At 44.4% G+C, this 27,346-nt stretch overlaps 1 protein-coding gene across 1 annotated transcript in view; it reads left to right on the forward strand.

Annotated features, from left to right (window-relative positions):
• The first annotated feature begins 882 nt into the window (after positions 1–882).
• LOC138736337 (annexin A5-like) overlaps positions 883–27,346 on the forward strand; it is a 31,835-nt gene continuing 5,371 nt past the window's right edge. Inside the window, exons 1-11 of the mRNA XM_069885681.1 lie at positions 883–969; positions 1,089–1,126; positions 7,936–8,023; positions 9,849–9,943; positions 10,796–10,909; positions 14,371–14,461; positions 17,647–17,726; positions 19,289–19,342; positions 23,457–23,550; positions 24,030–24,125; positions 25,103–25,161. Of these exons, the coding sequence (XP_069741782.1) occupies positions 1,109–1,126; positions 7,936–8,023; positions 9,849–9,943; positions 10,796–10,909; positions 14,371–14,461; positions 17,647–17,726; positions 19,289–19,342; positions 23,457–23,550; positions 24,030–24,125; positions 25,103–25,161 (789 nt within the window). The 5' untranslated portion in view covers positions 883–969; positions 1,089–1,108. The remainder of the gene's footprint in view (positions 970–1,088; positions 1,127–7,935; positions 8,024–9,848; positions 9,944–10,795; positions 10,910–14,370; positions 14,462–17,646; positions 17,727–19,288; positions 19,343–23,456; positions 23,551–24,029; positions 24,126–25,102; positions 25,162–27,346) is intronic.

Here is a 27,346-nt window from a genome sequence, read left to right on the forward strand (position 1 = left end):
CCATGTCGATGCAGTCACAAAGAAGGCTCGCCAGCGGCTATGTTTTTTGAGGTGTTTGAGTAGATTTGTTATGTCACTGAAGACTCTCAAACAGTTCTACAGCTGTACTATGGAGAACATTCTGGCTGGTTGCATCACTGATCACTGTCTGGTACGGAGGTGCCAATGCACAAACAAGAAAAAACTCCAAAGTGAGGCAGTGTCTTAAAAAAAGTAGCCTTTATCCTCAAACCCGCTCCCTGCCATCCAGGCCTTGCCCTCTTCGCTCTGCTACCATCGGGGAAAAGATACAGGAGCCTAAAGACGAGTACTCAGCGGCACAAGGACAGCTTCTTCCCCGCTGCCATCAGATTCCTGAATGATCAATGAACCAAAGACACTGCCTCACTTTGAATTTTTGTGCTCTGTTTTTATTTATTTTGTAAGGTGGTTTATAGAAATATTTGCACTGTTACGCTGCTGCAAAACAACGAATATTGTGACTTGTTCGTGACAATAAATTCTGATTCTGATATATATTGCTACTCTGCTTCTACTCCTAATCTGTGATGTGAATAAAAAGGTCAATTCAGAAAGCAGGAGAAACTCGGCAGGTCAAACTGTGTACGTCAAATAGCAAAGGTAAAGGGACATCCCCAACGTTTTGGGCTTAAGCCCTACATCAAGGTTTGTGTATGAGATATGGTACTTGAGATTTTAGTCTCTGCATCAGAAATGCCTCGCTGTCCACCCGAATAATTTGATAGGAATAGTAGAGTTCGGTGCTGGTTTTACCTGCATCCACAGACTTTTTTGTAAGATTAGTGGCTTCTCATTGGCTAAATCTTCACTGTGACTAAATTATGTAAATTTGTTTCCAATCTCTCCACCAATCCATAAGCAGCCTCCAGAGCTTCACTTCAAGGAAAGGGCAGGTCGTCTCTATCCAGTTTCTCTGAGCTAGATTACTGTGCTGGGCATATTTTTATAGTAAGTCTCTGTGAACAATCATTTAATGCTTTATTTTGGTTTTGCCATGTTCATATGTTATTAAAATATTTCAAGAGATTTGTAGAAGTGACAGTAAATTATGTTTTTTTTTGCTTTAGAACAGAATTTGTACTGAGCCATGGCAGCCAAAGGCGTGGTAAGTGGAATCCAAATGTAGTTGTGAGAGAATAACAGCTTTGGGTCCTGCTAGGCTGTAGTGATTCATCAACTGTTGGAGGGCGTAGTGGTTCTGTTCGCTGGTATTTTATTCATTTCAAATTCTCCACCTAGTTCCTAGTTTTTAAAAATGTTACTGTAATAGGGTACAAACAACTGCAGCTACTATTAACGCTGCTTAATTCAAAGCAAACCACTATTTGTTGTTCACGTAAGTGGTAGTAAGCGGTGTGGAGGAGACGCTTTGTTAATATCTTTATGCTAGTAAATTTAAGATTGTGAAACCAGGATCTTTGATTCTGTTGTATTAAAAAAACTCTCATGTTGTTAGAATATAGTATTAACAAACACATGGTTATAGTCATTTAAAAGGGGTGACAATTATTCTGGCATTATGGGATTGAGTTGTATACTCTTAATTGCTTACATGTAGGCAGACTGTATTTCTGATTCATTCTCCCAACTAAATTAAGAATAGATGAACTCTCCCTGATTATTTCTCCTGCCAATAATGGCACTCTTTCCCCCCACTTCTCCAAAAGCACCCTTGCTGCCAAACTACAGTAGTTCTCCCTCCCCATTCTCTCCCCTAGTATGGAAAAATTGCGTTGTAAGAGATGGTGGGTGGGGGTGGGGGGGGAGAGAAATATTGTCAGGGAAACCTTTATTAACCTGAATATCTGGTATAGGAAGCCTGCGATTGGGCCACCCCAGAAAACTTCACATTCGAATGTCTGAGGATATTTTACCTCCAATATTGATTGACTGAAAATAATTTGGCATGAAAGTCGAATTTCCTTTTTTGTTAATGACTTTTCTTTTTAAAGTTTCAGTACCCATGTGAGGCACAGGATCTGCCTCATTTTGGGTTTTGCATTTTGGCAAGCTGGACAATCTGATGAATTGTGAATGGAATTAGGATGAGATGACGAATGTATTTGTGTCCTGATTATGTGAAAGTCAGCCTGCACTATAATAAACAGCAGAACCCTTAAGCGTACCACACCTTCCTTTATTCACCCTTGTTGTAACACTAGTGGGAATGTGGGGTACAAAGTAAGAGTTCAGTAACTCATCCACTTATCATACAGAGTATTCATCCCATTTTTTTTATACACCTTCGGGCAGGGGGTCTGCGTGAGACCCTATAAGCTTAACACAGCTGTCAATTCTTGTTTTTACAACAATGTTCCATTGTGGTATCTGCAAACTGGCAAAAAAAAACAAGATGACCTTGGTATTAGTTACTATCTCACTAAAGCAAAGGGAAGGTCGTGTTAGAAGGCAGTCATATTCTCACCAATGTTACAAGGCAACTACATTCTCACCCGATTCATTAATCCTTTGTTAAGCATATTCGTTAAACATTCTTTCACGGGTATCACCCACACCATGAATTGTCTGAGCTTCAGACGTTGATATAGCAACTGAGAGTTCAATCAAAATGCTGAGGTCTGACATAGAAGTAGAAAAAAGTTCAGTGGGTCAAGCAAATGTGTGGAATTGATGCACTTTGAGAATGATTTGAAGCAAAATGTTTTCGTAAATACCATTTCCTTAAATTCGCCAACATGCTTTCCAAATTCAGTTTGCAACAGGAGAGTTATGGATTTTATTTCCTTTTAATCAAAGCTGTGTGACAATAACAGTAGATCCAAATACAGGTTGAATAATTTGACTGCAAATTGGTGAAAATGTCCTGTTCTATAAAGTATGGAGGAAGCTTCTTTGTGGCCTGCTGTTGCCTTTTTAAAAAAAAAATCATTTGGTAGAAACGTTTGTGGACAGTGAGTGACATTAATTCCAAAGTTTCTAACTGGGAGTGATCGGCAATTGTCAAAAACAATATTGTCTTCCAAAACATTTAAAGCACAAAGCTGAACTGTGTGTGAATACTCTGGAGTCCGCCATTTAGTTGTACGACACCTGATGTTCTCTGGTCAGGGACCTTGAAGTGAGACATCATTGGGTGAATAACAAGCTGCAGGAGGAACTGAGGTGGTTGAGCAGAGTCTGCTAACAATTTCTTTTCCCCCATGGAATCTGTCCAATCATCTGAATTCCTAATTTTTTTTTGCTTTATATTTTGGCATCTGCAATCTCCTGTCTCCATGATTGAATAAATGTCAAGGAATTGTTTCTGCTGTTGGAAGAATAGTAATCAAACACTTTTGTGCAATAAATGTACCAATCAGCCAGTGTGGACTCTTTAAAAAGCTGCAAGTGGTTGTAATTGAACCTGTAGGGCCAAACTTTGGCCTGAGTCAATGGTAGCTTTCAAAAGCAAAATTGCTTGAAGGTTAATTAACTGTAATATTTGGGGTATGGTACAATATTTCGAGTGATCTTCAATGAAGCAAGTTTTAGTGGTTTGAGAGCAGTGTGTTATGTGCTGATTCTTCTTTGGTTATCTAGGCACGACTTGTACCACAGGATCTGGTAGCAGTGATGTGCTCTTTAACATGGCAAGCTGTGTGCAGTACACAAAAGTGCTGGAGAAACTCAGCAGGTTATGCAGCATCCGAAGGAAGTAAAAGATAACTGAAGTTGCAGAAACAAACCCTGAGGATTCTGTCTATTCTTTACTCACTCCAATTCTCAATTTCCTCTCAAATCCCTTCCCACTTTTCTTGTGATTTTGCTCTCTCTCCTTTCCTCTTCCCCACTCTCTCCCCCCGCTCCCTCTCCCCCCGCCCCCGCACCCCCCGCCCTCCCGCTCTCCCCCCGCCCTCCCGCTCTCCCCCCGCCCTCCCGCTCTCCCCCCCGCCCTCCCGCTCTCCCCCCCGCCCTCCCGCTCTCCCCCCGCCCTCCCGCTCTCCCCCCCGCCCTCCCGCTCTCCCCCCGCCCTCCCGCTCTCCCCCCGCCCCCCCGCTCTCCCCCCTCCCCCCGCTCTCCCCCTCTCCCTCCCCCCCCTCTCTCCCTCCCCCCCCTCTCTCCCTCCCCCCCGCTCTCTCCCTCTCCCCCCGCTCCCGCTCCCCCCGCCCCCGCTCCCCCCGCGCCCGCTCCCCCCGCCCCCGCTCTCCCCCGCCCCCGCTCTCCCCCGCCCGGTCTCCCCCGCCCGGTCTCCCCCGCCCGGTCTCCCCCGCCCTCCCGCGCTCCCCCCGCCCCCGCTCCCCCCGCCCCCGCTCCCCCCGCCCCCGCTCCCCCCGCCCCCGCTCTCCCCCGCCCCCGCTCTCCCCCGCCCGGTCTCCCCCGCCCGGTCTCCCCCGCCCGGTCTCCCCCGCCCTCCCGCGCTCCCCCCGCCCTCCCGCGCTCCCCCCGCCCTCCCGCGCTCCCCCCGCCCTCCCGCTCTCCCCCCGCCCTCCCGCTCTCCCCCCGCCCTCCCGCTCTCCCCCCGCCCTCCCGCTCTCCCCCCGCCCTCCCGCTCTCCCCCCCCCTCCCGCTCTCCCCCCCCCTCCCTCTCTCCCTCCCCCCCCGCTCTCTCCCTCCCCCCCCGCTCTCTCCCTCCCCCCCGCTCTCTCCCTCCCCCCCGCTCTCTCCCTCCCCCCCGCTCTCTCCCTCCCCCCGCTCTCTCCCTCCCCCCCGCTCTCTCCCTCCCCCCCGCTCTCTCCCTCCCCCCCCCCGCTCTCTCCCTCCCCCCCGCTCTCTCCCTCCCCCCCGCTCTCTCCCTCCCCCCGCGCTCTCTCCCTCCCCCCGCTCTCTCCCTCCCTCCCTCTCTCCCTCCCCCCCTCTCTCCCTCCCCCCGCTCTCTCCCTCCCCCCGCTCTCTCCCTCCCCCCCCTCTCTTCCTCCCCACGGCTCTCTCCCTCCCCACGGCTCTCTCCCCCCCCACGGCTCTCTCCCCCCCCCCCGGCTCTCTCCCTCCCCTGCTCTCTCCCCCCCCCGCTCTCTCCCTCTCCCTCCCCCCGCTCTCTCCCTCTCCCTCCCCCCGCTCTCTCCCTCCCCCTCCCCCCGCTCTCTCCCTCTCCCTCTCCCTCCCCCCCCTCTCTCCCTCCCCCCCTCTCTCCCTCCCCCCTCAATCCCTCCCCCCCTCTCTCCCTCCCCCCTCTCTCCCTCCCTCCCTCTCTCCCTCCCCCCCTCTCTCCCTCCCCCCGCTCTCTCCCTCCCCCCGCTCTCTCCCTCCCCCCCCTCTCTTCCTCCCCACGGCTCTCTCCCTCCCCACGGCTCTCTCCCCCCCCACGGCTCTCTCCCCCCCCCCCGGCTCTCTCCCTCCCCTGCTCTCTCCCCCCCCCGCTCTCTCCCTCTCCCTCCCCCCGCTCTCTCCCTCTCCCTCCCCCCGCTCTCTCCCTCCCCCTCCCCCCGCTCTCTCCCTCTCCCTCTCCCTCCCCCCCCCTCTCTCCCTCCCCCCCTCTCTCCCTCCCCCCTCAATCCCTCCCCCCCTCTCTCCCTCCCCCCCTCTCTCCCTCCCCCCCGCTCTCTCCCTCCCCCCCGCTCTCTCCCTCCCCCCCGCTCTCTCCCTCCCCCGCTCTCTCCCTCCCCCCGCTCTCTCCCTCCCCCGCTCTCTCCCTCCCCCCGCTCTCTCCCCCCCCCGCTCTCTACCTCCCCAGCTCTCTCCCTCCCCCCCGCTCTCTCCCTCCCCCCCGCTCTCTCCCTCCCCACGCTCTCCCTCTCCCCTGACTGCTTCAATACAGCACGTCCTGCCACTTTGACGTGGCTGCTACACACAGTGTGGGAAGTGGAGCCTCTTCACTAGCCAGGGAACGCCTGTCCAGCTCCCTCCTGCCCAGACAGCGAAATTAAACTGTTCGCATCTGGAGCACAAAACTCACTGCTTCAGCAGTAAAACATGAAAGACTGCAGTCACACCTTGAATTAAGTAAAAACACAATGCTGGAGAAACTCAGCAGGCCAAACAGTGGACTTTATGTCGCAAAGCTAACAATACATAATCAACGAGCCCTTCTTGAAGGTCTGGAAATACATAGACAGGTTCCCAATGGCTCTGCACCCCACTCCCACACTAGTGTGTCTGCCCACGGCATCGTGCACTGTCAAACCAAGATCATCCGTAAATTGGAGGAGCAACACCGAATATTCGATCTTGACACTCTCCAACTAGGTCGACTTCTCCGGTTTCTGCTAGAACACCTCCCTCTCTTCCCCATCCCTCTGTCTCCTCCAGCTCTCCACACCCTTCCCTCTCCATTCACAGAGCCTTCCCCCCTCCCTCTGTTTTCTGGAGTACCCTTAGCCACCTATTACACTCTGTGGGGCTCCTGCCCCTGCCACACCACCATTGTATTTGGGTGCCTCAGGATCAGTGCCAAGGGGGGGGGAATCCATGGGCATTGCCCCCCCCAAACGATGCAACCAGCCAGGATGCTCTGGATAGAGCTCCGTAGAAGGTTGACATAATGGTGGCCGGTCACCTTGCCCACCACAGTCTTCTCCGGAAGACTTCCTGACAAGTGAGGAGATGTTGAGTGTCCACAATAGGTCACTATTTAAGTGAACTCCAAAGAACTTGCTGCTCTCTACTGTCTCCACTAGAGTTGTTGATATCTAGTGGAGGATGGTCATTCTTGGTCCTTGTGGCGAATACCCCATTTCTTCTGTTTGTGAATGCCTTCAACTGTAATGCTCCATCGGGGCACTGTACATGATTTGACATTGTGACTTGATTTTGAATGCATGGAAATATTTTAGATTTGTTTGTTTTATCACACCAATGGCAAATATGCATTGTATACAGGAATCTCAATAATTACCTGATCAGCCTCTGCTTGCAACTTTGGGCTAGTAAAAATCAAAATTTGTTGGGGAGGAATGGTCTTTGACCTGAAATACTGCTTCACTTTTCTTCCCTGGTATAAGGCCTGGCTTGAGTATTTACAGCATTTTGATTTTGTGCCTTTGGATTAACTGCTGTCCTAGAGATAATGGTTTTGAGTCAGAGAATGGAGGACCATTGCCTTCCCAAGATCGTGTTATATGGCGAGCTCTCCAATGGCCACCAAGACAGAGGTGCACCAAAGAAGAGGTATAAGGACTGCTTAAAGAAATCTCTTGGTGCCTGCCACATTGACCACCACCAGTGGGCTGATATCGCCTCCAACTGTGCATCTTGGCGCTTCACAGTTCGGCGGGCAGCAACCTCCTTTGAAGAAGACCGCAGAGCCCACCTCACTGACAAAAGACAAAGGAGGAAAAACCCAACACCTAACCCCAACCCACCAATTTTCCCTTGCAACCGCTGCAACTGTGGCAGCCTGTCCCGCATTGGACTTGTCAGTCACCAACGAGCCTGCAGCAGACGTGGACATACCCCTCCATAAATCTTCGTCTGCGAAGCCAAGCCAAAGAAGAAAGAAAATTTGAAAATATGCTTGTCCTCTGCGACCTTGTACAAATGTCTACTGTGTGGAAAGTATGTTCTCAGGCCTGACTTTTGTATGTGCACTGTTCCCGTTTTGCCCCTCCCCCTTACCTTGGCTGATGTCACAACATGTATAACAAAAGTGGGTTTCCCACATGCTGGTACTTTCCTGCATAACAATCCCTTCTTCCCCACACGCTGTACCTGACTGTTAGCGGAGCAGCAAGGCCAGCGCCATTTTGGGGTCGCTGGCCTTTAAGCTGCCTTTACCGTTCACCCGCCAGTTAACTTGTTGGGGCCAGTGCCGCTGCATGGGCTGCTGGCCTTTGGTTGCACTTGCCGCACAGAGTGCTGGCTCTATTGCCACAGCGAAGGGCCACCACGGGGCATTAAATCTAAGCCTTGTGCAATATTACAGATCTGTCTCCAAAGAGCAAAGTGCTGTGATGGAGTTGGAGATGTTGTGCTTTAATTTGTAATATTGTTTATTTTAGCCATTTTGTCCATTTAAGTTCCAACATTGTCTGCTTCTAGGGAAGGACCAGAGGTACAATCTATGATTTTCCAGATTTTGATGCCAATCAAGATGCTGAGACACTTCACGCGGCCATGAAGGGGTTTGGTAAAGAAAAGCTGTATTTTCTATTTTTGCATGGTGAACAATGTCAGGAGTTGTTTCTTTGATCTCAAGAGCATGTGCTTATCCTCCACACATCTTGTCCTGTTGATCCAGTCTTTCTGTTCTCCAACTTGTCTGTCAGTTCCTCTTTTATATTTATAGAAATGTACGGAGCTTTAAGGAACTTGCTACTCTCTAGGTAATAAAGTTCCTAAATTCAAAACAATGCATCAAAGAACATTTTGATGATGTTTGGTTTGAGGGGATGCACCAGTTGGAAAATTACCCAAAATTATGCATAATAAAAATGCAGAAATGCTGGATGAACTCAGCAGGTCTTGCAGCGTCTATAGAAGGCAACAATACATAACTGATGTTTTGGGCCTAAGCCCTTCCTCAAACGTTGGCAATATATATGTATGGACGCTGTGAGTCCACAGCATCTGCAGAATTTCGTGTTTCACTCCATAAGGTACGTAATGTTCCATTTGCCTTGTTTGAATGGCCAAGACCATTAGGACTCTCTGCTAATCTGTTCAGGGATAGACATTAAACCAGGATCCTCCCTGTTTAACTTGATGCCTCTAAACTCGGCTTTTGGGTGAACACTCACATAAGTGGAGCCCAAGTGGAATCTGTGGAAATTGCCAAATCTAAATGCAATGAGGAAACTCTCTTAGTACTTTAACATTTGCTTCATGGAGAGCATCGTGCAATAGCTTCACTGTTGGGAGAGGAAATCTGTTGACTTGCATACTTTGGAACAAGGGCAGTACAGATAGTGTCACAGTTAGCACAGCACTGTTCCAGTGCCAGTGATCAGGGTTTGAATCTGGCACTTTCTGTAAAGAGTTGTATGTTCTCCCTGTTGTCTGCATTGGGTTTTCTCTGAATGCTCAGGTTTCCTCCCACCCTTCAAAAAATGTACCGAGGGTGTGGGTCAATTAGGTGGCATGGGCTTGTGGGTTGAAAGGGCCCGTGACCGTCTAAATTTAAAATTTGTACTCCTTCAAGCAAGAGTATGGGGAAAATGAGGCAAGGCACTTCTGATGTGATCAAGGAGAAGGGTAATCAGCCAGGTGCCAGTTAAAGCTCCTCTGCTCTATTCATTAGACTCCTGAATAACACCAGGATATTAAGGCTAGTTAAACAGGAGAGTTTGCAGATGCGGTGATTGTAGAGCAACACATAAGAGTAGTGGAGAAACCCAGCAGCTCGTGCAGCAATCCACAGGACTTGAAGGGTAACCAATGGGCTTGAGCCCTTTGAACAGATGTGAGCAAAGGGGAGGCAGGCACCTGAATTTAAGAAAGTCGGGGTTTGGTAGCAGGGGAGAGGTGATGAGGGAGAAAGGGGGAGGGCTACAGGCAAGAGGTTTTAGGTGGATGGGGAGTAGAAGAGAAATAAGCTGAGAAGTGATGGGGAGGGGGATAGCTCTCTGAATGGAGAGGGAAGGAAAGGGGGTGAGAGCTGAAGGAAAAGAGCTAGATAGGGATGGAAAAAGACTCGGAGGTAGGGTTTTAACAGAAACTGGAGATATCGATGTTCATGCAGACTTGTTGCCCAGAGAGAATATTGGCTGTTGCGCCTCCAATTTGTGGGTGGCCTAGTTTGGCAGTGCATGAGGTCATGGGCGGACATCTCGGTACAGGAATGGTGCGTGGAATTAAAATGGTTGGCCTCCGGGAAATTCTTGCTGCAAAATTAGGCTGCCTTATTTTTGTTAAGTAACTTTTAATTGGCTCAGGAGGGCCGACACAATATTTTTCAGGCAATTAATGCTTTTTTTGAATGCTGATTTTAAAAACTGTAAACTTGTTGTTGGCAGGAACTGATGAAGATGTCATATTGGACCTTTTGACACAGAGAAGTAATGCCCAGAGACAGCAAATTATTTGTGCTTATAAAACGGTGTTTGGAAAGGTAAATTATAACCAACTGCATTTTTGGTAGCAATCTGTATAAACTGAAACTGAATCCTATGTGCGCAGAGGAGAAATGTTAGATCTTGGTTGTTTATTAAGTGGTTGTATGCTTGCATCTTAATTTTTTTTTGTGTGCCTTACAATGCCTTTAATTTGATACTAGGGTTATTTTTAAAGTCTGAAGCTTCAAGTGCTTGACCTTGTCAAATCTGGAATAGCCTCATCTTTTGACTCTGACACAAATTGCATCAAGCTTGCAGAAGTTCTTTGCAACAGGGAAAAAAAATTAGTGACACGAAATCTCTCTGTGGTTACTGCAATAAGCTGAAAGTGGGATGGGGGGAGGATGGTGATTTGATGAATGCTTTTGAGGGAAAGCAGAGGAGAAAGGGAGTACCAAAGGCATTACTTTTCTGTAACCTTCTGGAGGTGAAGTTGGACTGAAAAGGTTGAATTGTTTGCTGTAAAAACACAAAATGCTGTTGAAGCTCAGCACGTCAAACAGTTTATGTAGCAAAGGTGAAAATACAGAACCGACATTTCGGGCTTGAGCCCTTCATCAGGGTATGAGAGAATGCCGGCAGGCGTCCGAACAAAAAGGTGGCAAAGGCAGGAGATGATAGGTGGAGAAAGGAGGGAGGGGGCAGCAGCAAGGAGGGGCAGGAGGGATGGCTGGTTGGGTAAGGGTGGGGGGATGGGGATTTAAAGGACACTGTTTGACCTGCGGAGCTTCTCCAGCTTTTACAGTGTCTACAGATATTTGTAATTTACTTCTGATTTTTGTTTTGCTGTTTTGTCAGAGGTGTTCCATCTGTCATGGCAGCACACTAATGTGCGTTTTGCCCTCTAGGACCTGATTGATGACCTGAAGTATGAGCTGACAGGAAAGTTTGAGTCACTAATTGTCGCTCTTATGCTTCCTCCTGATCATTACGACGCCAAGGAACTGCGCGACGCCTTGAAGGTAATTGCAGTTTTACTTGTGTTTTACAATTGGTTCGGTACATCCTGTTCACAAACCAGAATCCATGCAGCAGATCACTTAACTGGGGTCTACACTTGGTTGACAGTAAAAACACACACAAATGCTGGAGGAACTCAGCTGGTCTCGCCGTGTCCATAGAAGGTAAAGGTATATTACTGATGTTTCAATGCCTGAGCCCTTCTTCAAGGTCTAAGCAAAGAACAGGAAAATATCAGAAGAAAGACTGGGGAAGGAGTCCAGACCAAGAAAAGGGGTTAATTGGATACAAGAGGAGAGGTGAAAGTTGATTTTTGGCTCTGTGACAGGGAAAAGGGAAGAGAGAAATATTCTGTGCCCATCCTGGCTACTTGCTTCTGCTGCCATCTGGTGTCACATGGATTCTAGCTCCGGTCCCAGTTTAGCCCCCACCAGGATCGTGGGTACCTGCGCTGCATTGTTGATGCACCATCAATTTACCGCCACTGAGGTTGCGAAACTAATGGGCTTTTATTGTCGATAGAGTGGAGCAGCAACCAACCTCATCGACTGATCATGGCAGGAAGAGCGGGGAGCACGTAAAGGGGTAATGGGTAGGATTCATCTCGGGAGGCGTGTCCAGCTGGCAGTAACCACTGACAGTATAACAGTGGTTTACCATAATTGCCTACTGTAATCTCTTGCTCTTCCCTTTCTCCTCAGTCTCCTTAGAGCCAAAATTAGTTCCTCTTATCAACACCTTTTACTGGTCTGGACTCCTCCCTCGATTCTTCATTCTGACATCTTACTGTTCTTTGCTTATACCTTGAAGGGTTTAGGATTGAAACATCAGTAATATATCTGGTCTTCCTCTGAATGCTGCGAGATCAGTTGAGTTCCTCCAGCATTTCTGTGTGTTTTTACCGCAATCACAGTGCCTGCAAACTTTAGTGTTTGACTTATCATGAATGTGAACCAACCACAGCCATGGTCCAAACAACCTGAGGTCAATTGGTGAGCAAGAATAATTGCCCTCCACATCAGGCATTGGACCAAGTGTGACGGTGAGGAACCCTGCTGGACTTGCTCCCAGGGTATAGTCCTACCTTGCAGAGGTTGTGATTGGTGGATTTCAATTGTCCCATCCCCAGCACATCATTATAACGATTTCCTGCGGCAATCCACCAGGGCCAATCATCACCTGCTTCCTTGATTTGACTTCACTCGGTCAAAAGAGGATATTTTCTTATAGACACAAAATGGTTCTTGATGGGCTAGATGCAGGTTGGTGTCTTTGTTTAGTGTCTCAAAGTTTTAGAATAAAGGGTGGGCCAGTGGAGAGGAATTCCTCCACTCGTGGGATGGAGAATTCTCATTCAGAGGGCTGTAGATGCTCAGACCATTGACCTTATTTGAAGAAGTTCTTGATTTCAAGAGATTGAGGTATTTTGGGGATAGTGTTGCCTCTCCACCTTTCCTTTTCCTCCTGCACACTTTGTTCTCTGACCCTAGTGCTGCCCGACCGTAGAAGCTGTTCTTACTCCCTTCATCTTGACAGTAGGAGCATCAGCCCCTTGGACTGAACTTGTCTGAGAAGCTACGTTCAAGGGGGCATTATTCTGTTGACCATCAACACTTTTAAATTGATATCCTGAGGTCGAAGCACTCTCAACTTGTCGAGGCATTGTAAATATTTCATGGATTTTAAGATGGTGGGGCTGGGGAGGACATCTTTGGGAAAGTTGGCTGGCAGTTGGAGGAATCTCATTGCATACAATCAATGCGGACATCCTGTTTCTCTTCCCAGGAAGTTGCTTTTCACCTGTTGGGCATGAATTGCTTGGGGCCATTTTGGTAAAACTAAGAGAAGAAACAAGCAGTCAGCTTTTCCACCACAAGATAATCAGCAATTGAAGTAGTGTTATTGGAGACTATTGGGAGAGGATTGGCTTCAAGCTTTGTCCTGGTGATGAGGTTTGTGGTAGGCCCTTACTTTAGGCATTATCCACCTCCTGTCACCTTCCTGTAAGTTGCCTGATGCACAGAAATAATGCCCAGATCTACCATCTGACACACTGGTCCAACTCCAGGCCACATGCTCTACTCGTTATACACCCACAACTGTGTGGGCAGGCACAATTCCAGTTTGCCGATGACACCACTGTTCTTGGCAGAATCACAAACGGCAATGAGGAATCATACAGAAGGGAGATAGATTGGCTCGTTGAGTGGTGTCACATCAGCAACATTGTGCTTAACGTCAGCAAAGTCAAAGAGATGATTGTGGACTTCAGGAAGGAGTCAGGGAAACATGAGCCAGTCCTCATCAAGGACTCAGAGGTGAAAAGGGTCAATAACATCAAATTCCTGAGTGTTCCTGACCTGTCCTGGAGCCTCCATGTTGATGCAATCATGAAGAAGGCTCGCCAGCGGATCTACTTTGTGAGATGATTGAGGAGATTTGGTACATCACCAAAGACTCTCAAGCTTCTACAGGTGTACCTTGGAGAGCATTCTGTCTGGTTCCATTGTGGAGGCACCAACTCTCAGGATAAGAATGCACTCCAGAGGGTTGATAACTCAGCCTGCCACATGATGGGCACCAGACTTCACTCCATCAAAGACATCTACATGAGACAGTGTCTTAAAAAAGCAGCCTCTATCCTCAAAGATTCCACCCCCCCCACCACCACCCAGACCATGCCCTCTTCACTCTGCTACCATCTGTACGTTCTCACTGTGTCTGGGTGGGTTTTCCCTCTGGACTCTGGCTTCCTCCCACCATTCAAAAAGGTGCCAGGGGTGTAGGTTAATTGGGTATAAATTGGGTGGCACTGACTCGAGGGCCAAAATGGCCTGCTACCGTGCTGAACATCTAAAAAAAATTTAAAATTGAGTGGAGCATTTTTTAGATTTATTCTATTTATAACACGGTAGAAGCTGATTCTGGCCCCTGCCACCTAATTAACCTACAAACCGCTGTACATTTTGAAGGGTGGAAGGAAACCCACACAGACACAAGGAGAGCGTACAAACTCCTTTCAAACCTGGGTTGCTGGCACTGTAATAGCGCCACACTAACTGTGCAGACAAACTTGCATGGAGTCGCTCCCTGCCACCCTCCAATAGTTCTATCCCAGGCAAGGTCCTGGTCAGTTTCCTCCTCCTTCCTGCCTAATTTGGGATTGTTGAGTCACTCTTTCCAAAAGGTGATGTATGTCTTGATCACCCCCCACCCCACCCTCCACTCTAATGTTAGGGTGGGAGAAAATGGTCAGATGCTGATCGAGGTTTGTGCCTTGACCATCTAATCTGACGTTCAATCTTAATTTGTGTTTCCATTACTAAGAATTTGGAGAAGCTTTGTTTTTGGGTCAGTATTTCCAGTGTACATTTGTGTGAGATGAATGCTTGCTTGGCATATTTTGTCTTCAGATTAGAGTATAAATCCATAATTGTTTTATTTTTGTTGCTTTCCTCAACAGGGAGCTGGGACATCCGAGGATGTCTTGACTGAAATCTTGGCATCTCGCACAAATGAAGAAATTCACCAGATTGTGGCAGCTTATAAAGAGGGTAGGCTCATCGTTATTGACTGATCACTTTGTCTGTTGGAAGTAAATCAGAAAATATGCAGGCATCGTGGTTGAAGTAAAATGCTGGAGAAGGTCAGCAGGTCAAATAGTGTCCTTCCTCCATCTCTGCCGCAACTGTTCCCAAGATGCGATCTTTCAAAGTGTCTGCCTTCCTCCACAAATGTGGCTTCCCCTCCACCACCATCAGCTCAACCCTCACCTGCATCTCCACCATTTCCCGATCTTCCTCCCTGGCCCCCTCTCCTGCCAGACGCAACAAATATAGAATCCCCTTCATCCTCACCTACCACCCTACCAGCCTCTGCATCCAACACATTATTTGCCGGAATTTCCAGGATCCAACCACCAGACATGTTTCCCTTCCCTCTCGGCCTTCTGCTGGGACTGCTCACCCCGCGATTCTCTCTTGCACCCTCAGCACCTTCCCCTGTGTCCACAGGAGGTGCCACACTTGCGCCCTCACCTCCTCTCACCACGGTCTGGGGTCCCAAGCAAGCCTTTCAAGTGAAACCACACTTCATTTGTACTGCTGCACCACCTACCTATTGCATCCAGTGCTACCTTTGTGGCATTTTCCCCATCGAAGAGACCGATCACAGATTGAGGGATTGCTTCACTGAGCACCTCCTCTCCATTTCTGACTCACACTCCCAGACCCACATGACCTTTTGCACTCTCCCTCCCTGACCACCCACGGATTGGAGGAACAATATCTTCGGTCTGGGCACTCTTCAGCCAAATGGCATTAACATTGATTCCTCTGCTAACTTGCTCACCTTCTCCCTCTTTCCTGTCTTTCCAGTTCTCCCCTCCCCCTTACCTACCCAGCAAAACCCTTATTGTTGCTGTCCCCTTCCTCCCCTCATCCACCGATCATCTCCTGCCTTTGCCACCCCCTCCCACCACCACCCTTTTTTATCGGACGCCTGCCGGCATACTCTCATGCCTTGATGAAGGGCTCAAGCCAGAAATGGCGATTTTGCATTTTTATCTTTGCAACATAAAGGACACTGACCTGCTGAGTTTCTCTAGCATTTTGTGTTTTTTTTTTGCTTTGTCTGCTGGAATCTGTTAAATAAGTCTAAATTATTAGTGAATACACACCTTGGTTAAAGGGAAAATGGGAGTACAGAAGTGACTGCATTTATGGTGAACATTGATGTGCATTTTTCTTGCTTTTAGAGTGAACATCATTTTGTGACCTAAATGCTCCAACAAAATAATCCAAGCTTGATTCCAGCTTCTATGAGGAGTTGATTGATCTTGGCCAAAAGGGCCTGTTACTGAACTGCGCCTCTAAATTTAAAATTAAATTAGAAAAGACCTTTGAGGTACAGTTAAAAACCCGTTATCTGGAATTCAAGTAATCGGCAACCTCAAGCGAAAGGATCTCGGAAAAGAAATCGGTTAAAAAAAAATGGAAGTTTAAAGTTGGCACATCTTGCTAATCACGCAGACTCCAGCAACCATTATTGTCACATAATACTACATTTTATAATGTAGCATGCTTGAAATTCTTTAACTTTGTCAACCATAAGGAAGACACACCACTTTATCCAGTGCCCCTCACAGAAATGAGGCCCTAGCAAAGATCTAACTTGCAACCCCTGGTTTACAAGATCTGTGCTCTAACCATCAAGAAATGCAGTCACTTATCTGGTATCTACCAATCCCCAGGGGTTTTACAGTATTAGCCCAAGGAAATATTTCTCATTTATAAGAAAAGTTGCCCAGGAGCCTAAGCTTGAAAACTCCTAGTTTTCCGTCTTCTTTCCCTTGCCTCTTCTCTGCCTTCCCCCACCCCCATTCCACTGACTGCTGTGTCCTCCCTTATCCTGCCTTTGGGACCATGTTCCTCCCCCCACCCCTCCCCCCTAATATTTTGTTTGGACGCCTGCCAACATTCTTAATGAAGGGCTCAAGCCCAAAATGTGGTTGGTTAAGTACCTTTATCTTTGCTATATAAAGTATACCGTTTGGCCTTCTGAGTTTCTCCAGCATTACGCTTTTACTCTTAGTTTGTGTACGAATAGGTTTTTTTTTGCGTTCTAGATTAATAGCTCTTTTTGTGGCTTGCTATTGATAGTTAATTCAGGGAGAGAAGTAGTCACATTGATAGCCTCTGATAGCTTGGTGTGGTTAGAGCACAGGTCTTGTAAACCAGGGGTTGCAAGTTAGATCTTTGCTAGGGCCTCATTTCTGTGAGGGGCGCTGGAAAAAGTGGTGTGTCTTCCTTATGGTTGACAAAGTTAAAGAATTTCAAGCATGCTACATTCTAAAATGTAGTATTATGTGACAATAATGGAGCTTTTACCTTTTTACCTTTACATTAGTAAGACTACAATTCTTCCTGGGTTCCGAAAAATACGATTTACCTTGTACGTCTGTTGCTCCACACGATGACTGTGTGACATATCTCTTGAGAGTATTTGAGCTGATTATGTAGCAGCAGGTTTGTAGCCACAAGTCCTATTGGAATAAGGATTTAAAATTTCATTGAGAGCAATAGCTATTGTACTGTCCTTTGTTGCTATAGGTTTTGACTCCACTACCTTTCCCCTTTCATCTCCCACCCCCTTTTAAGCAGAAATGTTTCCAGAATTGATGTTCAATGTGCATTTCCTTCTTCCTGTTCGATTTTTTTTAAAGGAATTTGAACATGTATTCCACAACTTTTGGTTTCCTATCTTTAGAGCAACACTGGCCAGTTTCTGATAGTTTGAGCCATTCTTCCTGTTCAAAACATTTTCCCACTTGTTTCATTTAAACCACATCCATGTACTAGTTTGTCCTTCATAGATTTTTATCCAGTGACCACTAGCTTTTAAACACAAAAAAACCCAGCCTCTGTTATTTTCTGACTGTGATAGTACAGACCTATCACCAATGTATATAGTGTATATAGTTACAGTATCAAGAGTGTGCGTACAGCGACTGGCTGAGAGCTAAGCCACGCCTACTGTCTGGGCCTTAAAGGGTTGTGTCCCTAGCCAGGTCGGATCATTCCGGACTGGTCAGCCACCTGTGAAGAGCTCCTGTCTTTTGCTACACTGACCAAACACTTAAATTGTTCCCATTAAGTCAACAGAGTGCCGCAGTTCACAAAACAGACCCATGTTTGAGATTGCTGGAGACTTCATAACTTATTGGGTTTTTTTTAAACAGACTTTGAATCTGATTTGGAGGAGGATCTCGTCTCGGACACAACACGATACTTTGAACGAGTTCTGGTTTCCTTAGTTCAGGTACAATAACTTTTTATTTTGTGTTGAATCTCTGATCTTTCTGAGCTAAACACCTGCTGGAGGAACACAGTGGCAGTGGGTCTTCCCTTGCTGCTTATTTAAAAAAAAAGATTATTTGCATCAATACAGAACATTAATTCAATGAAATAATACAAAATGATACAATCATTTTTTTCAGTTTACTCCCTAACCCCCTTCCTTATCCCCCAAAAGGAAGAAGAAAGATAGAGAGAAGGAAAGAGCACCTAAATCTATATATTTAATATTCTTAGCATATACTATATTTATTGACTATTTTTCATAATTATTAACTGAAAGGAGTGAGTAAGGTGAAGCATGTGGATGGACTTTTGTTCACAAAATCCATAGATGGCTCCCAACTTTTATAAAAACCCTCAATTTGTCTTGCTGCTTCTATTATATAAAAAGCACCATCAGGTTTCAATGTTTTCCGATTTAAAAAAAACTCTAAAGCCAGTTGCTCATTTGGTTTATTTTTTTTGTAATTCTGCCATGCCCACAGGAAAAAGGAATCTCAGGGTTTGATGTGATGTCATGTATGTACTCAGACAATAAATCTGAAATCTAGTGACATAACTTCATTTTTAAAAATAAGGTCATTTGTGGCCACAGAATAGTCCAATGGGCCGGATGGCCGAGCCCTGCACCTATTGTGTTCTTGTCTGTCTGATCTAGTCAGAGAATATGCGCAACATTCACGTACAACTCTGAGATTCTTTTTTCTTTCTTTCTCTGCTTCACCATCCCTGCTAGCGGCTTTGAAGTCCAGTTTCGAACAGTTTGGGTGCTCTGTCTTTGAGACAGTACAGCCCAAGAACTAGTGACTGAATCCCTTTTTTTTTTTATCCTCCTCTACAATAATCACATAATGAATATTTTTGGGAGGTCTCCTTTCCGCCACCTAGTGTGAATGCTTATGAAACATTTTCATGGTGCAGCTGTGCCCGCCGACCCTTCTCTGGCTGATCTGATGATGGGCTCATCTCCACCTACCTGCCTTTTTCCCATATCCCTTAATTCCCCAACCATGTAAAAAGCTATCCAATTTTGTCTTAAATATAGTTACTGAGGTAATCTTGATGCTTCAATGGGCAGCGAATTCCATAGATTCACCACCCTCTGGGAAAAGCAGTTCCTAAATCTACTACCCTGAATCTTGAGACTATGTCCCCTCACTTTAGTCATCCCCACCAATGCTTACCTCAATCTTATTTCTGCCTTTCATAATTTTAAACATTTCTATAAGATCCCCTCTCATTCTTCTTCATTAAAGATTGTGCACAATTTAGAGAAGTCTTTATCATGGAGATTCAGTGCTAGGTACGGAATGGGAGCTCTACTAGGAATGTGACACTGAGAGTGTGCACCCAAAGTGAATGATTTGCCTACTCTGCACCTTGACCTACTGGACCTCTAATCCTAGTTGTGTGCTAAATTTAGTTTTTGGTCTTTAATCTCTGGTTGTCAATTCTGGCATTGGCTATTTTAAATGAAGCAAATCAAGTGGGTTAAATGCATGGTTTTCTTTTTCTTTGATCTAGGGTAACAGAGATGAGGCAGAAGCTGATCTATCTCGAGCAGAAGAGGACGCAAAGGTGAGGAGGGTTATTTTGCTGCGATGGCTTGCTTCCCATTGCAAACTGTCCGTAGCAAGAACTTTTGCCTAAAATCCCAGAAGGATGGACCATCGCCATCTCTAGGCAGGAACACATGGGCAGCGAGGTCCTTGGAGACAAAATAATCGATGCTTTTGTCTGGGTTCATTGACGGGGACAGTTCTTGTGGACCACGGGGATTGTTAAATTATATTTAAGTGATGATTTAGAATACTAGATAGTCTATTTAAAAAAATTTTTTATTGATGTTGAGCAGAATTTCTTAGTGAACACTACAAACTGCATGATCTGTTTTATGAACCTGAAGAATCGATCTTTGCAAAATTGAATTTGCTCCACTTGTTGGGTTTCATGATTTTTTTTGTGGAAAGGCTGGCATTTGCTGTTTATCCTTAATTGCCCTTGAGCAGTCTTTTGGTACTATTTGCTGTCTTTTTGAGGCTGAAAGGCATCGCATAGTGCTATTCGGTAGGGTACTCCAGGATTTGGATTTACGACAGAATATGAGTGTATCCAAGTTTGAAAAGTGGCATGACTTGAACAACCTGCAAGTGATGGCGTCCCTATGACCTGTCGCCCCCTTGTTTCTCGTGGTGCTAGTCAGATGTCATTGGTTCGGGAAGTGGTTTCTGAGTTGCAGAACATTTTGTAGATGTACTATGGCCACGGTGTGCCAGTGGTGTGGAGAATAAATGTGCAGGGTAGTTTTCCAAATGCTGTCTGGCTGTGAAAATGCCTTGAATAAAGGTATAATTGATATTCTATTTGGGCATGGGTGGGACAACCCTTTGATTAAACCTGCCTTGCCACCCCCAGAGTATATAGGACAATACATTGCTTCCAAACTAAACTTGGATAACAACCCTTCTTTTGATCCTGTGATCTTATTTAGAGAAATGTTGCGCAAATTTTAATGAATAATATATTTGTATCTGCCCTCTGTTAAAATGTGTTTTGCATGTATTATGCAAAATTGATCACATTTTATTCTTTTCAATTGCATCCAAGAGGGATGCACAATACATGTTCATTGCCAGAAAAAGTTGATACAAAAATAATCTAAAATATAACCGATACAGTAAAAGTCATGAAATCTGGACTGCTCAGGGATTGGTTCAGTCTGGATTTTCCACATTCTCAGATAGTGCTTTTACAGGAGGAATAAGGAAGCAATGAACAGGTAAATTTTGAGATTTTATTCATGAGCAAATACATTAATCAAAACAAGCAGTTTTTTTCGTAATTCTTTATTTATCGCACTATGAACCATATCAACCAATATATTTACAGATGCATCTCTTTAAATATTCACAGTGACATCTTCTCTTTTTTTCCCCCAATCCTTCCCTTCCCCCTTCTCACCCCCCTCCAAAAACAGTAAATATTGGACATATAAAATACAATAAAACAATATCTTTATACAAAAGGAATACAAACAAAAAAGACGTATCATCTACTTATTCACATTAAATCTGATCGTGTTAAAAATAAAAAAATTTTTAAAAAAATCTGATCGTGTTTATCTTCTTATCATTTTAGGTGGTGGTGGTCCGAGGCTTGCTCTTTCTGTTATGTTCCATATATGGTTCCCAGGTTTCCCCAATCATTATAACTTTGTCTTTTAAATTATATCTGATTTTTTTTCTAGTGGGATACACTTAAACTTGGTTATATATTCTGTTAATATTTATAGTCATAGAGTCCAACATGGCCATCTTATATCCTTATTTTCACTTCTTTTCCGCCTTTTCACCGCCTCCATCCCTTTTTTTCCATTACAGTTTTTTAAATTTTCCTTTTTAATCTCAATATATGACAACATATTTAAGACATGAAATACCCCAACAATCCCCACAAGCAATAACCCTTTAACCCCAAATGAACCTCCCCTCCTTGGATTGCCCCTTGTCCCTTGACGGCAACCACAACTCCCCTTTCCATTCAATTTGCGAACTTACTCGCAAGTGTCAACCGATTTCGCAGTGACCATTATTCTCCCACCCCCAGCCCCCCCCCCAGAGAACATATACATAACAAAGCTCTCTTTTTCCCCTTCTTCCCCTTCTCTTATTCATCTTTAAATCTTTATATATACATTATCTTTACTTTATATTTTTACATATTTTTGTATATTTTCTTGCCGGTCATCCTTCTTGTCACTCCTCCTCCTCCTCTCTTCTCCTGTCCTGCAAATGTTCTGCAAATTCTTTGGCTTTCTTTGGGTCCAAGAACAGTCTATTCCGTTCCCCAGGAATTAATACATTGAGTACTGCTGGATGTCTTAATATAAAGTTATACCCTTTCTTCCATAAGATTGTTTTCGCCATGTTGAATTCCTTCCTCTTCTTTAAAAGTTCGAAGCTTATGTCTGGGTAAAAAAAAAAATTTTGTCCCTTATATTCCAACAGCTTATTGTCTTCTCTAACCTTCTTTCTTGCCTGCTCCAGTATATTTTCTCTTGTCGTATATCTTAGAAATTTTATCAATATGGATCTCGGTTTTTGATGTGGTGGCGGTTTCGGTACTAGTGCTCTATGCACCCTTTCGATTTCTATTTTTTCATGTGAGTCTGTTATTCCCAGCTCCTTTGGGATCCATCCTTTTATAAATTCCTTCACATCTGACCCTTCTTTGCCTTCTTTCAGGCCCACTATTTTTATGTTGTTTCACCTACTGTAGTTTTCCAATATGTCAATTTTTTGTGACAATAAATCTTGTGTCTCTTTAATTTTTTTCGCTCTCTTCCAACTTCCCTCTTAAATCATTTATCTCCATTTCTACAACAGCTTCTTGTTCCTCCACATTTTCTACTCTTTTCCCTATTTCAGTCATGACCACCTCTAAGCTTTGCATTCTGTCTTCAGCTCTTTTCATTTTTCTTTTGATTGAACTAAATTCTAACGATAGCCATTCTTTAATGACCTCATTTGTTCTTCGAAAAAGGCTTTATGTAAACTTTGTCCTTCTATTTTACCTTCTTTCCTTTGAAATTCTTGGTCTTCTTCCTCCTCATCTTCTGTATCTGTATCTATGTCTGTGTCGTCTTCTTCTCTTCTCAGTATCTGTGTATCTTCATCCTTCTCTGGTGAGCTGCTTCTGTATCCTTGCTGGGCCTCCAGCTGTTGCCTCCTTTGTTGGATCCCCTGCTGCAGGTCGACCCGCTGCTGGGTCCCCTGCCGCAGGTCGTCCGCCTGTCGGTCGCCCCGTTGCCACTCACCCTCTTCCAGCCCTTCATTCTCTTTCTCACCACTCTTCTTTTCTTCTTACTTGTTTACTTCCCCCAGCCAAACGCCCCAATACTGGGCGTCTCTCAGCTGGCTGCTCCTCAGCTGAGCCCCCCTCCCGCCGGCGTTAACTTTTTCTTTTGCTTGCACACTGCGCATGTGCAACTCTTTGTGCTTGTGCAGTTGCGCACCTCTTGGCTCTGAGAGCCATTTTTGAAGTCCACCGGTCGGGAGAACACCGCTCCTCTGGGGACTCACCAACACTGGAGATCAGCCGCTCCTCTCCATGGTGGCTCTCTGCTCCGACGTGCAGGTAAGGCCTTCTTCTTTCTTCTCCAGTGATTTTCTTTCTTCCCTTTTCCCTGTTATTCTTTTTCTCTTTAGGGTGCCATCTTCTGTCTCTTCTCTGTAACTTTATCCTTCTCTTCCTGTATTTTATGTTTATTGAGCTCTATTTTTTCACAATTTTTTGTTCTTTTCTCTGGAGAGGGCTGGTTCCACTCGACCATCACATGACCCCTCAAAACGAGCTGTTTTAAAGAAAAATAAAATCAACACGACAATGTAAACAAAATTTTTTATGACAAAAGAAGTGCGTAATGTTTTAAATTATGTTTAAGAAATTAATCTTGCAAAAGAAAAATGGAGTATAGAAAATGAATGTCCTTGTAATAAGATTACCTGAAATAAACGTGCTTGCATGTTGCTGCTTTGCCTCCGTTTAAGAGTCCAGATTCTTGGGTGGACCAGATTTTTGGCATCTGGATTTTTGAAGTTTAACTGCAGAACTATCTTGCTCCCTTGAATGAGAGCATGAACTGCCTTGCATGGATGATTTGTTACTTAAAAAATAAACCTTTCTTTTGAAGACTCTTTATGAAGCTGGTGAAAACGCTTGGGGTACAGATGAAGAAAGATTCATTGCCATTCTCTGTTCCAGGAGCATTCGTCATTTGTTGGCAGGTAACAATATCTAGTATTTCTTGCAAAGATTTAATCTATTCCTTGTCATCTACTGGGGATCTCAGAGCGCAAGGCAGTGGTTTATTATTTTGGTAGCGTAGTGATTAGCCCAATCCTGGTGCAGTGCCCTGCGTTCGAATTTGGCGCTGTCTGGAAGGAGTTTGCGCGTTCTTCCTGTGCTTGCCTGAGTTTCCTCCGGGTGCTCTGGTTTCCTCAGCGTACAGGGGTTGTAGGTCAATTAGGTGTATTTGGGCAGCACAGGGTCGTGAGCTGGGAGGGTCCATTACCGTGCAGAAGGATTTAATTTAATATTTTTCATCCTATCAACAGAGGGAGTTAAAACTTGAATCACATGCAAAATAACTTTGAAGTGGAACTTAGATGACACTCACTAGTAGTTATTTAACCAGAGATTTGAATTCAAAGTTTTATGGCAATCTAGTCTACATGTAACTTATCATTTTCTTTCATCCTTGCAGTATTTGATGAGTACCAGAAGATTAATGACATTGATATTGAAGATAGCATTTCAAGTGAATGTTCAGGAAATCTCCAGTGTGTTTTGTTGGCCATTGGTAAGGCTCCAGCTCTTTCTGTCTGTAGCATGTTGAGATTGCAAAGGAACAGTCTACTGATTAACAGCAGTATTTTTTGTTTTAATGACACAGTCCACATTTTGCCATCGGTGAGGGACCAACCTCTATTGACCTTGAAAGCATGTTTGGGAAATGCTGTGATCTTCAGCAAGGCTTTCATTTTGCTAGTACCTTTTTCTGTCTCTGGATTCCACAGATCTGTGGAATCTATTATAAAAGGTGACTGAGTTGCTATCAGATTTTTTTGACTAGTGAAGTTAAGTATTAGGGATGTGCTCATGATTAAGTAGATGGTAAAATTGTTTATTTTTTGAATATTTTTATTTTCCTGGAAATCGATAATAGTTAGGAAAATGTTGCTGTTAGTATTGTTGCTTTAATTGCCCCCTTAATATTTCCTTCGGAGATGAAGAGGAGTCTTTCCGAGCAGAACCCAGGCCAGCATTAGGATTATGACATGACCAAAATACATTTATTTGCTCGCCAACTCCCGGATTGTACCCACACTGGTCGAAGACTCACTGAGCATTGAGGGCACCAGTTTAATCAACACTGGAGAGGGGCTAATAAATTGGTTGCATAATATCTTGAGCTGAATCTGTGAATGTATAGATATAATTTCAATTTCCTACTCTAATCCCACGTTAATTCTGCAATACCTGAATTGTTAGGAACAGTTTTGAGGTTTGACATTTCAATTACAGGTGTACCCCGTTTTACAAATATTTGCTTTACGAGAATGTGCTTTTACGAAGATTTGAATGGTTTTTGAATGGTTTTTCACTTTTACGAAAATAGACTTCAATAGCAGTGAATAGGTCTTCACTTTACACCATTTTGGCTTCCGAAAGCTTTCATGGAGACAGTCTCGTTTCGTAAAGCGGGGTATACCTGTACTTTGCCTGACTGTTGCTTTGCAGTGGAGATTTTTATTTCATAAATCACTTTTTCCTCAGTCAAATGTGTGAAGAATACACCGGCCTATTTTGCAGAGAAACTTTACAATGCAATGAAGGTATGGTATATTTGTCTTTCACCAAATTGCACCCTGCTCTAAAGCTTGCCTTCAAACTGGGTATTCTTGCAACTACTCCAACTTGCTCTCATGGCTTTACTCTTGTTTGCTCCTGCCGGCTTGCATATTAGTCAAAGCCACCTTCAAGGGTTTTGGATCCTTAACCTTTAGCACTCCTGGTGGCTGAGATCCCACTATGCAAAATATCCGACCTTGCACCTTTCATGCTCGTCCTTGCTCTGAACTGTAATGGCATTTGCTTCAAAAGCTCCTGTGTCCTGCTTCAGCCCCCATCGCCTTTCCAATTCTGATGCTCCCAATTTTCCTGCTGCTTCAGCTCTAGAATTTGTGATGTTTAACTGTTTTGAAAGCACTGTCTTAGGGTTAATGCCAAGGGGTCATCCGCAGACATTGCCCCTGCAAGCAAGGTGCTCTTCCCTCCCATACAGTCGCACCCCCTCACCCCCCACTGAGCGAGATTGAGCGTTGCACCATGCCCCCCTGAACACGCTAATGACCCCCTCTAACATTCGTTCTGGCACCAACGCGGCACTGTATAAATGTTGACCCAACAGTAAGCTGCTGTAAAAACTGAGTGGGACCCTTTATCCATGTAGAGCAAGGGTTCTCAGCCTTTTTCTTTCCACTCACATACCACTTTTTAAAAAAAAACTTTATTTAAAATTATTAAGAATAATATAAAAATCATTACATGAAAAACACAATAAATCATCAAACAACCCTCCCTCCCACCCCCCACCCCCAGCCATCCCCGCAAGGGGAGCCACAAAAAAAACATATTACAAATAATTACAAATATGAATAAACAACACCACATTTTAAGATAGTTTAAACCCATTTACTCTAAATAAGGTGACCACATTTGAACAAAAAAAATTATATAAATTATATGTTATTTTTTCCATATAAATACAAGATCTCAATTCATTATGCCAACGAGTTATATTAATTTCCACATTATCTTTCCAAGTAATTACTACACATTTCCATGCCACTGATAACGCTAAACAGACAAAAACTATCTGAAACTTGTCCAACTCCAAACCAGTCAAAGAAACCAAATAACCCAATAAAAAAAATCTCTGGATCTAACAGTAATTTAATCTTAAATAATTTCTCAAAAAATACCATAATTTTGTTCCAAAATGGTTGTACCTTCTCACAAGACCAGACTACATGGAAAAAAAAGTTCCAATATTCAACCCACATCCAAATCACTAAATCCATATTTTTTCAATTTCTCAGGAGTCAAATATAAATGATGCAAAAAATTATAATTAACCAAACCATACCTTACCTTAATCAGTTTAGTTATCCCTTCACAACGCATAACCTCCCAGTCTTTCTGGGGTATATCATAAGATGAATCACTTTCCCATTTATATCTAGATCTCTCCAAATACAGCTTAACAATATTCTCTTGTAACAACCTATACATATCTGAAATAAAGCCATTTTTTGACGCAAAAGAAATCAAAGATGCAAATTTCGTTAACTCGGATAAACTCATATCCTTTCCATAATTATCCCTTATCAAAGCTCGAAGTTGATAATACACAAATAAAGGTATTCCATATTTTTCCCTCAAACAGTTGAAAGAAACTGTCCTTCTTCAAAACAATCCTGAATCACTTCTATCCCATCAGAATGCCATACCTTTAAATATCTATTAAACATTGGAAAAGAAATAAGCTGATTTTGATATAATGGAGTTTGAATTGATAATCTCCCCTTCATGCCTATAACAACATTTCTATTAATCCATATCTTTAATAAATGCTTTAACACCGGCATATTATATCCCTCCAATAAACGCAAATTCCATTTATAGATAAACTGATGAACTTCAGATTCAGAAATACAGGCTAGTTCCACCTTAGCCCAACTAGGGGGCTGTTTAACATCCATCATTCTATTAACAAACTTTAATTGTGCAGCCTCATAATAATTTTGTCACATATCACTTTAAGTAATCCCTCTGCCATTGGTGCTCTGTGATTAGTCAAGGATTGCTTAAGGTGGGATGTGAGTGGGGAGGGAAGGTTGAGAAGCACTGCTCTAGACCCAATTGTTATTGAAATATTTTGCTTGATTGGCCCATTTCCTTTGGAGTTATGCACATAGCGAGTCATTTAGGTATGATTAAAACAGTGGTTTGCAAACT

Source organism: Narcine bancroftii, chromosome 6 (assembly GCF_036971445.1).
Source record: "Narcine bancroftii isolate sNarBan1 chromosome 6, sNarBan1.hap1, whole genome shotgun sequence".
Taxonomy (NCBI): Eukaryota; Metazoa; Chordata; class Chondrichthyes; order Torpediniformes; family Narcinidae; genus Narcine; species Narcine bancroftii.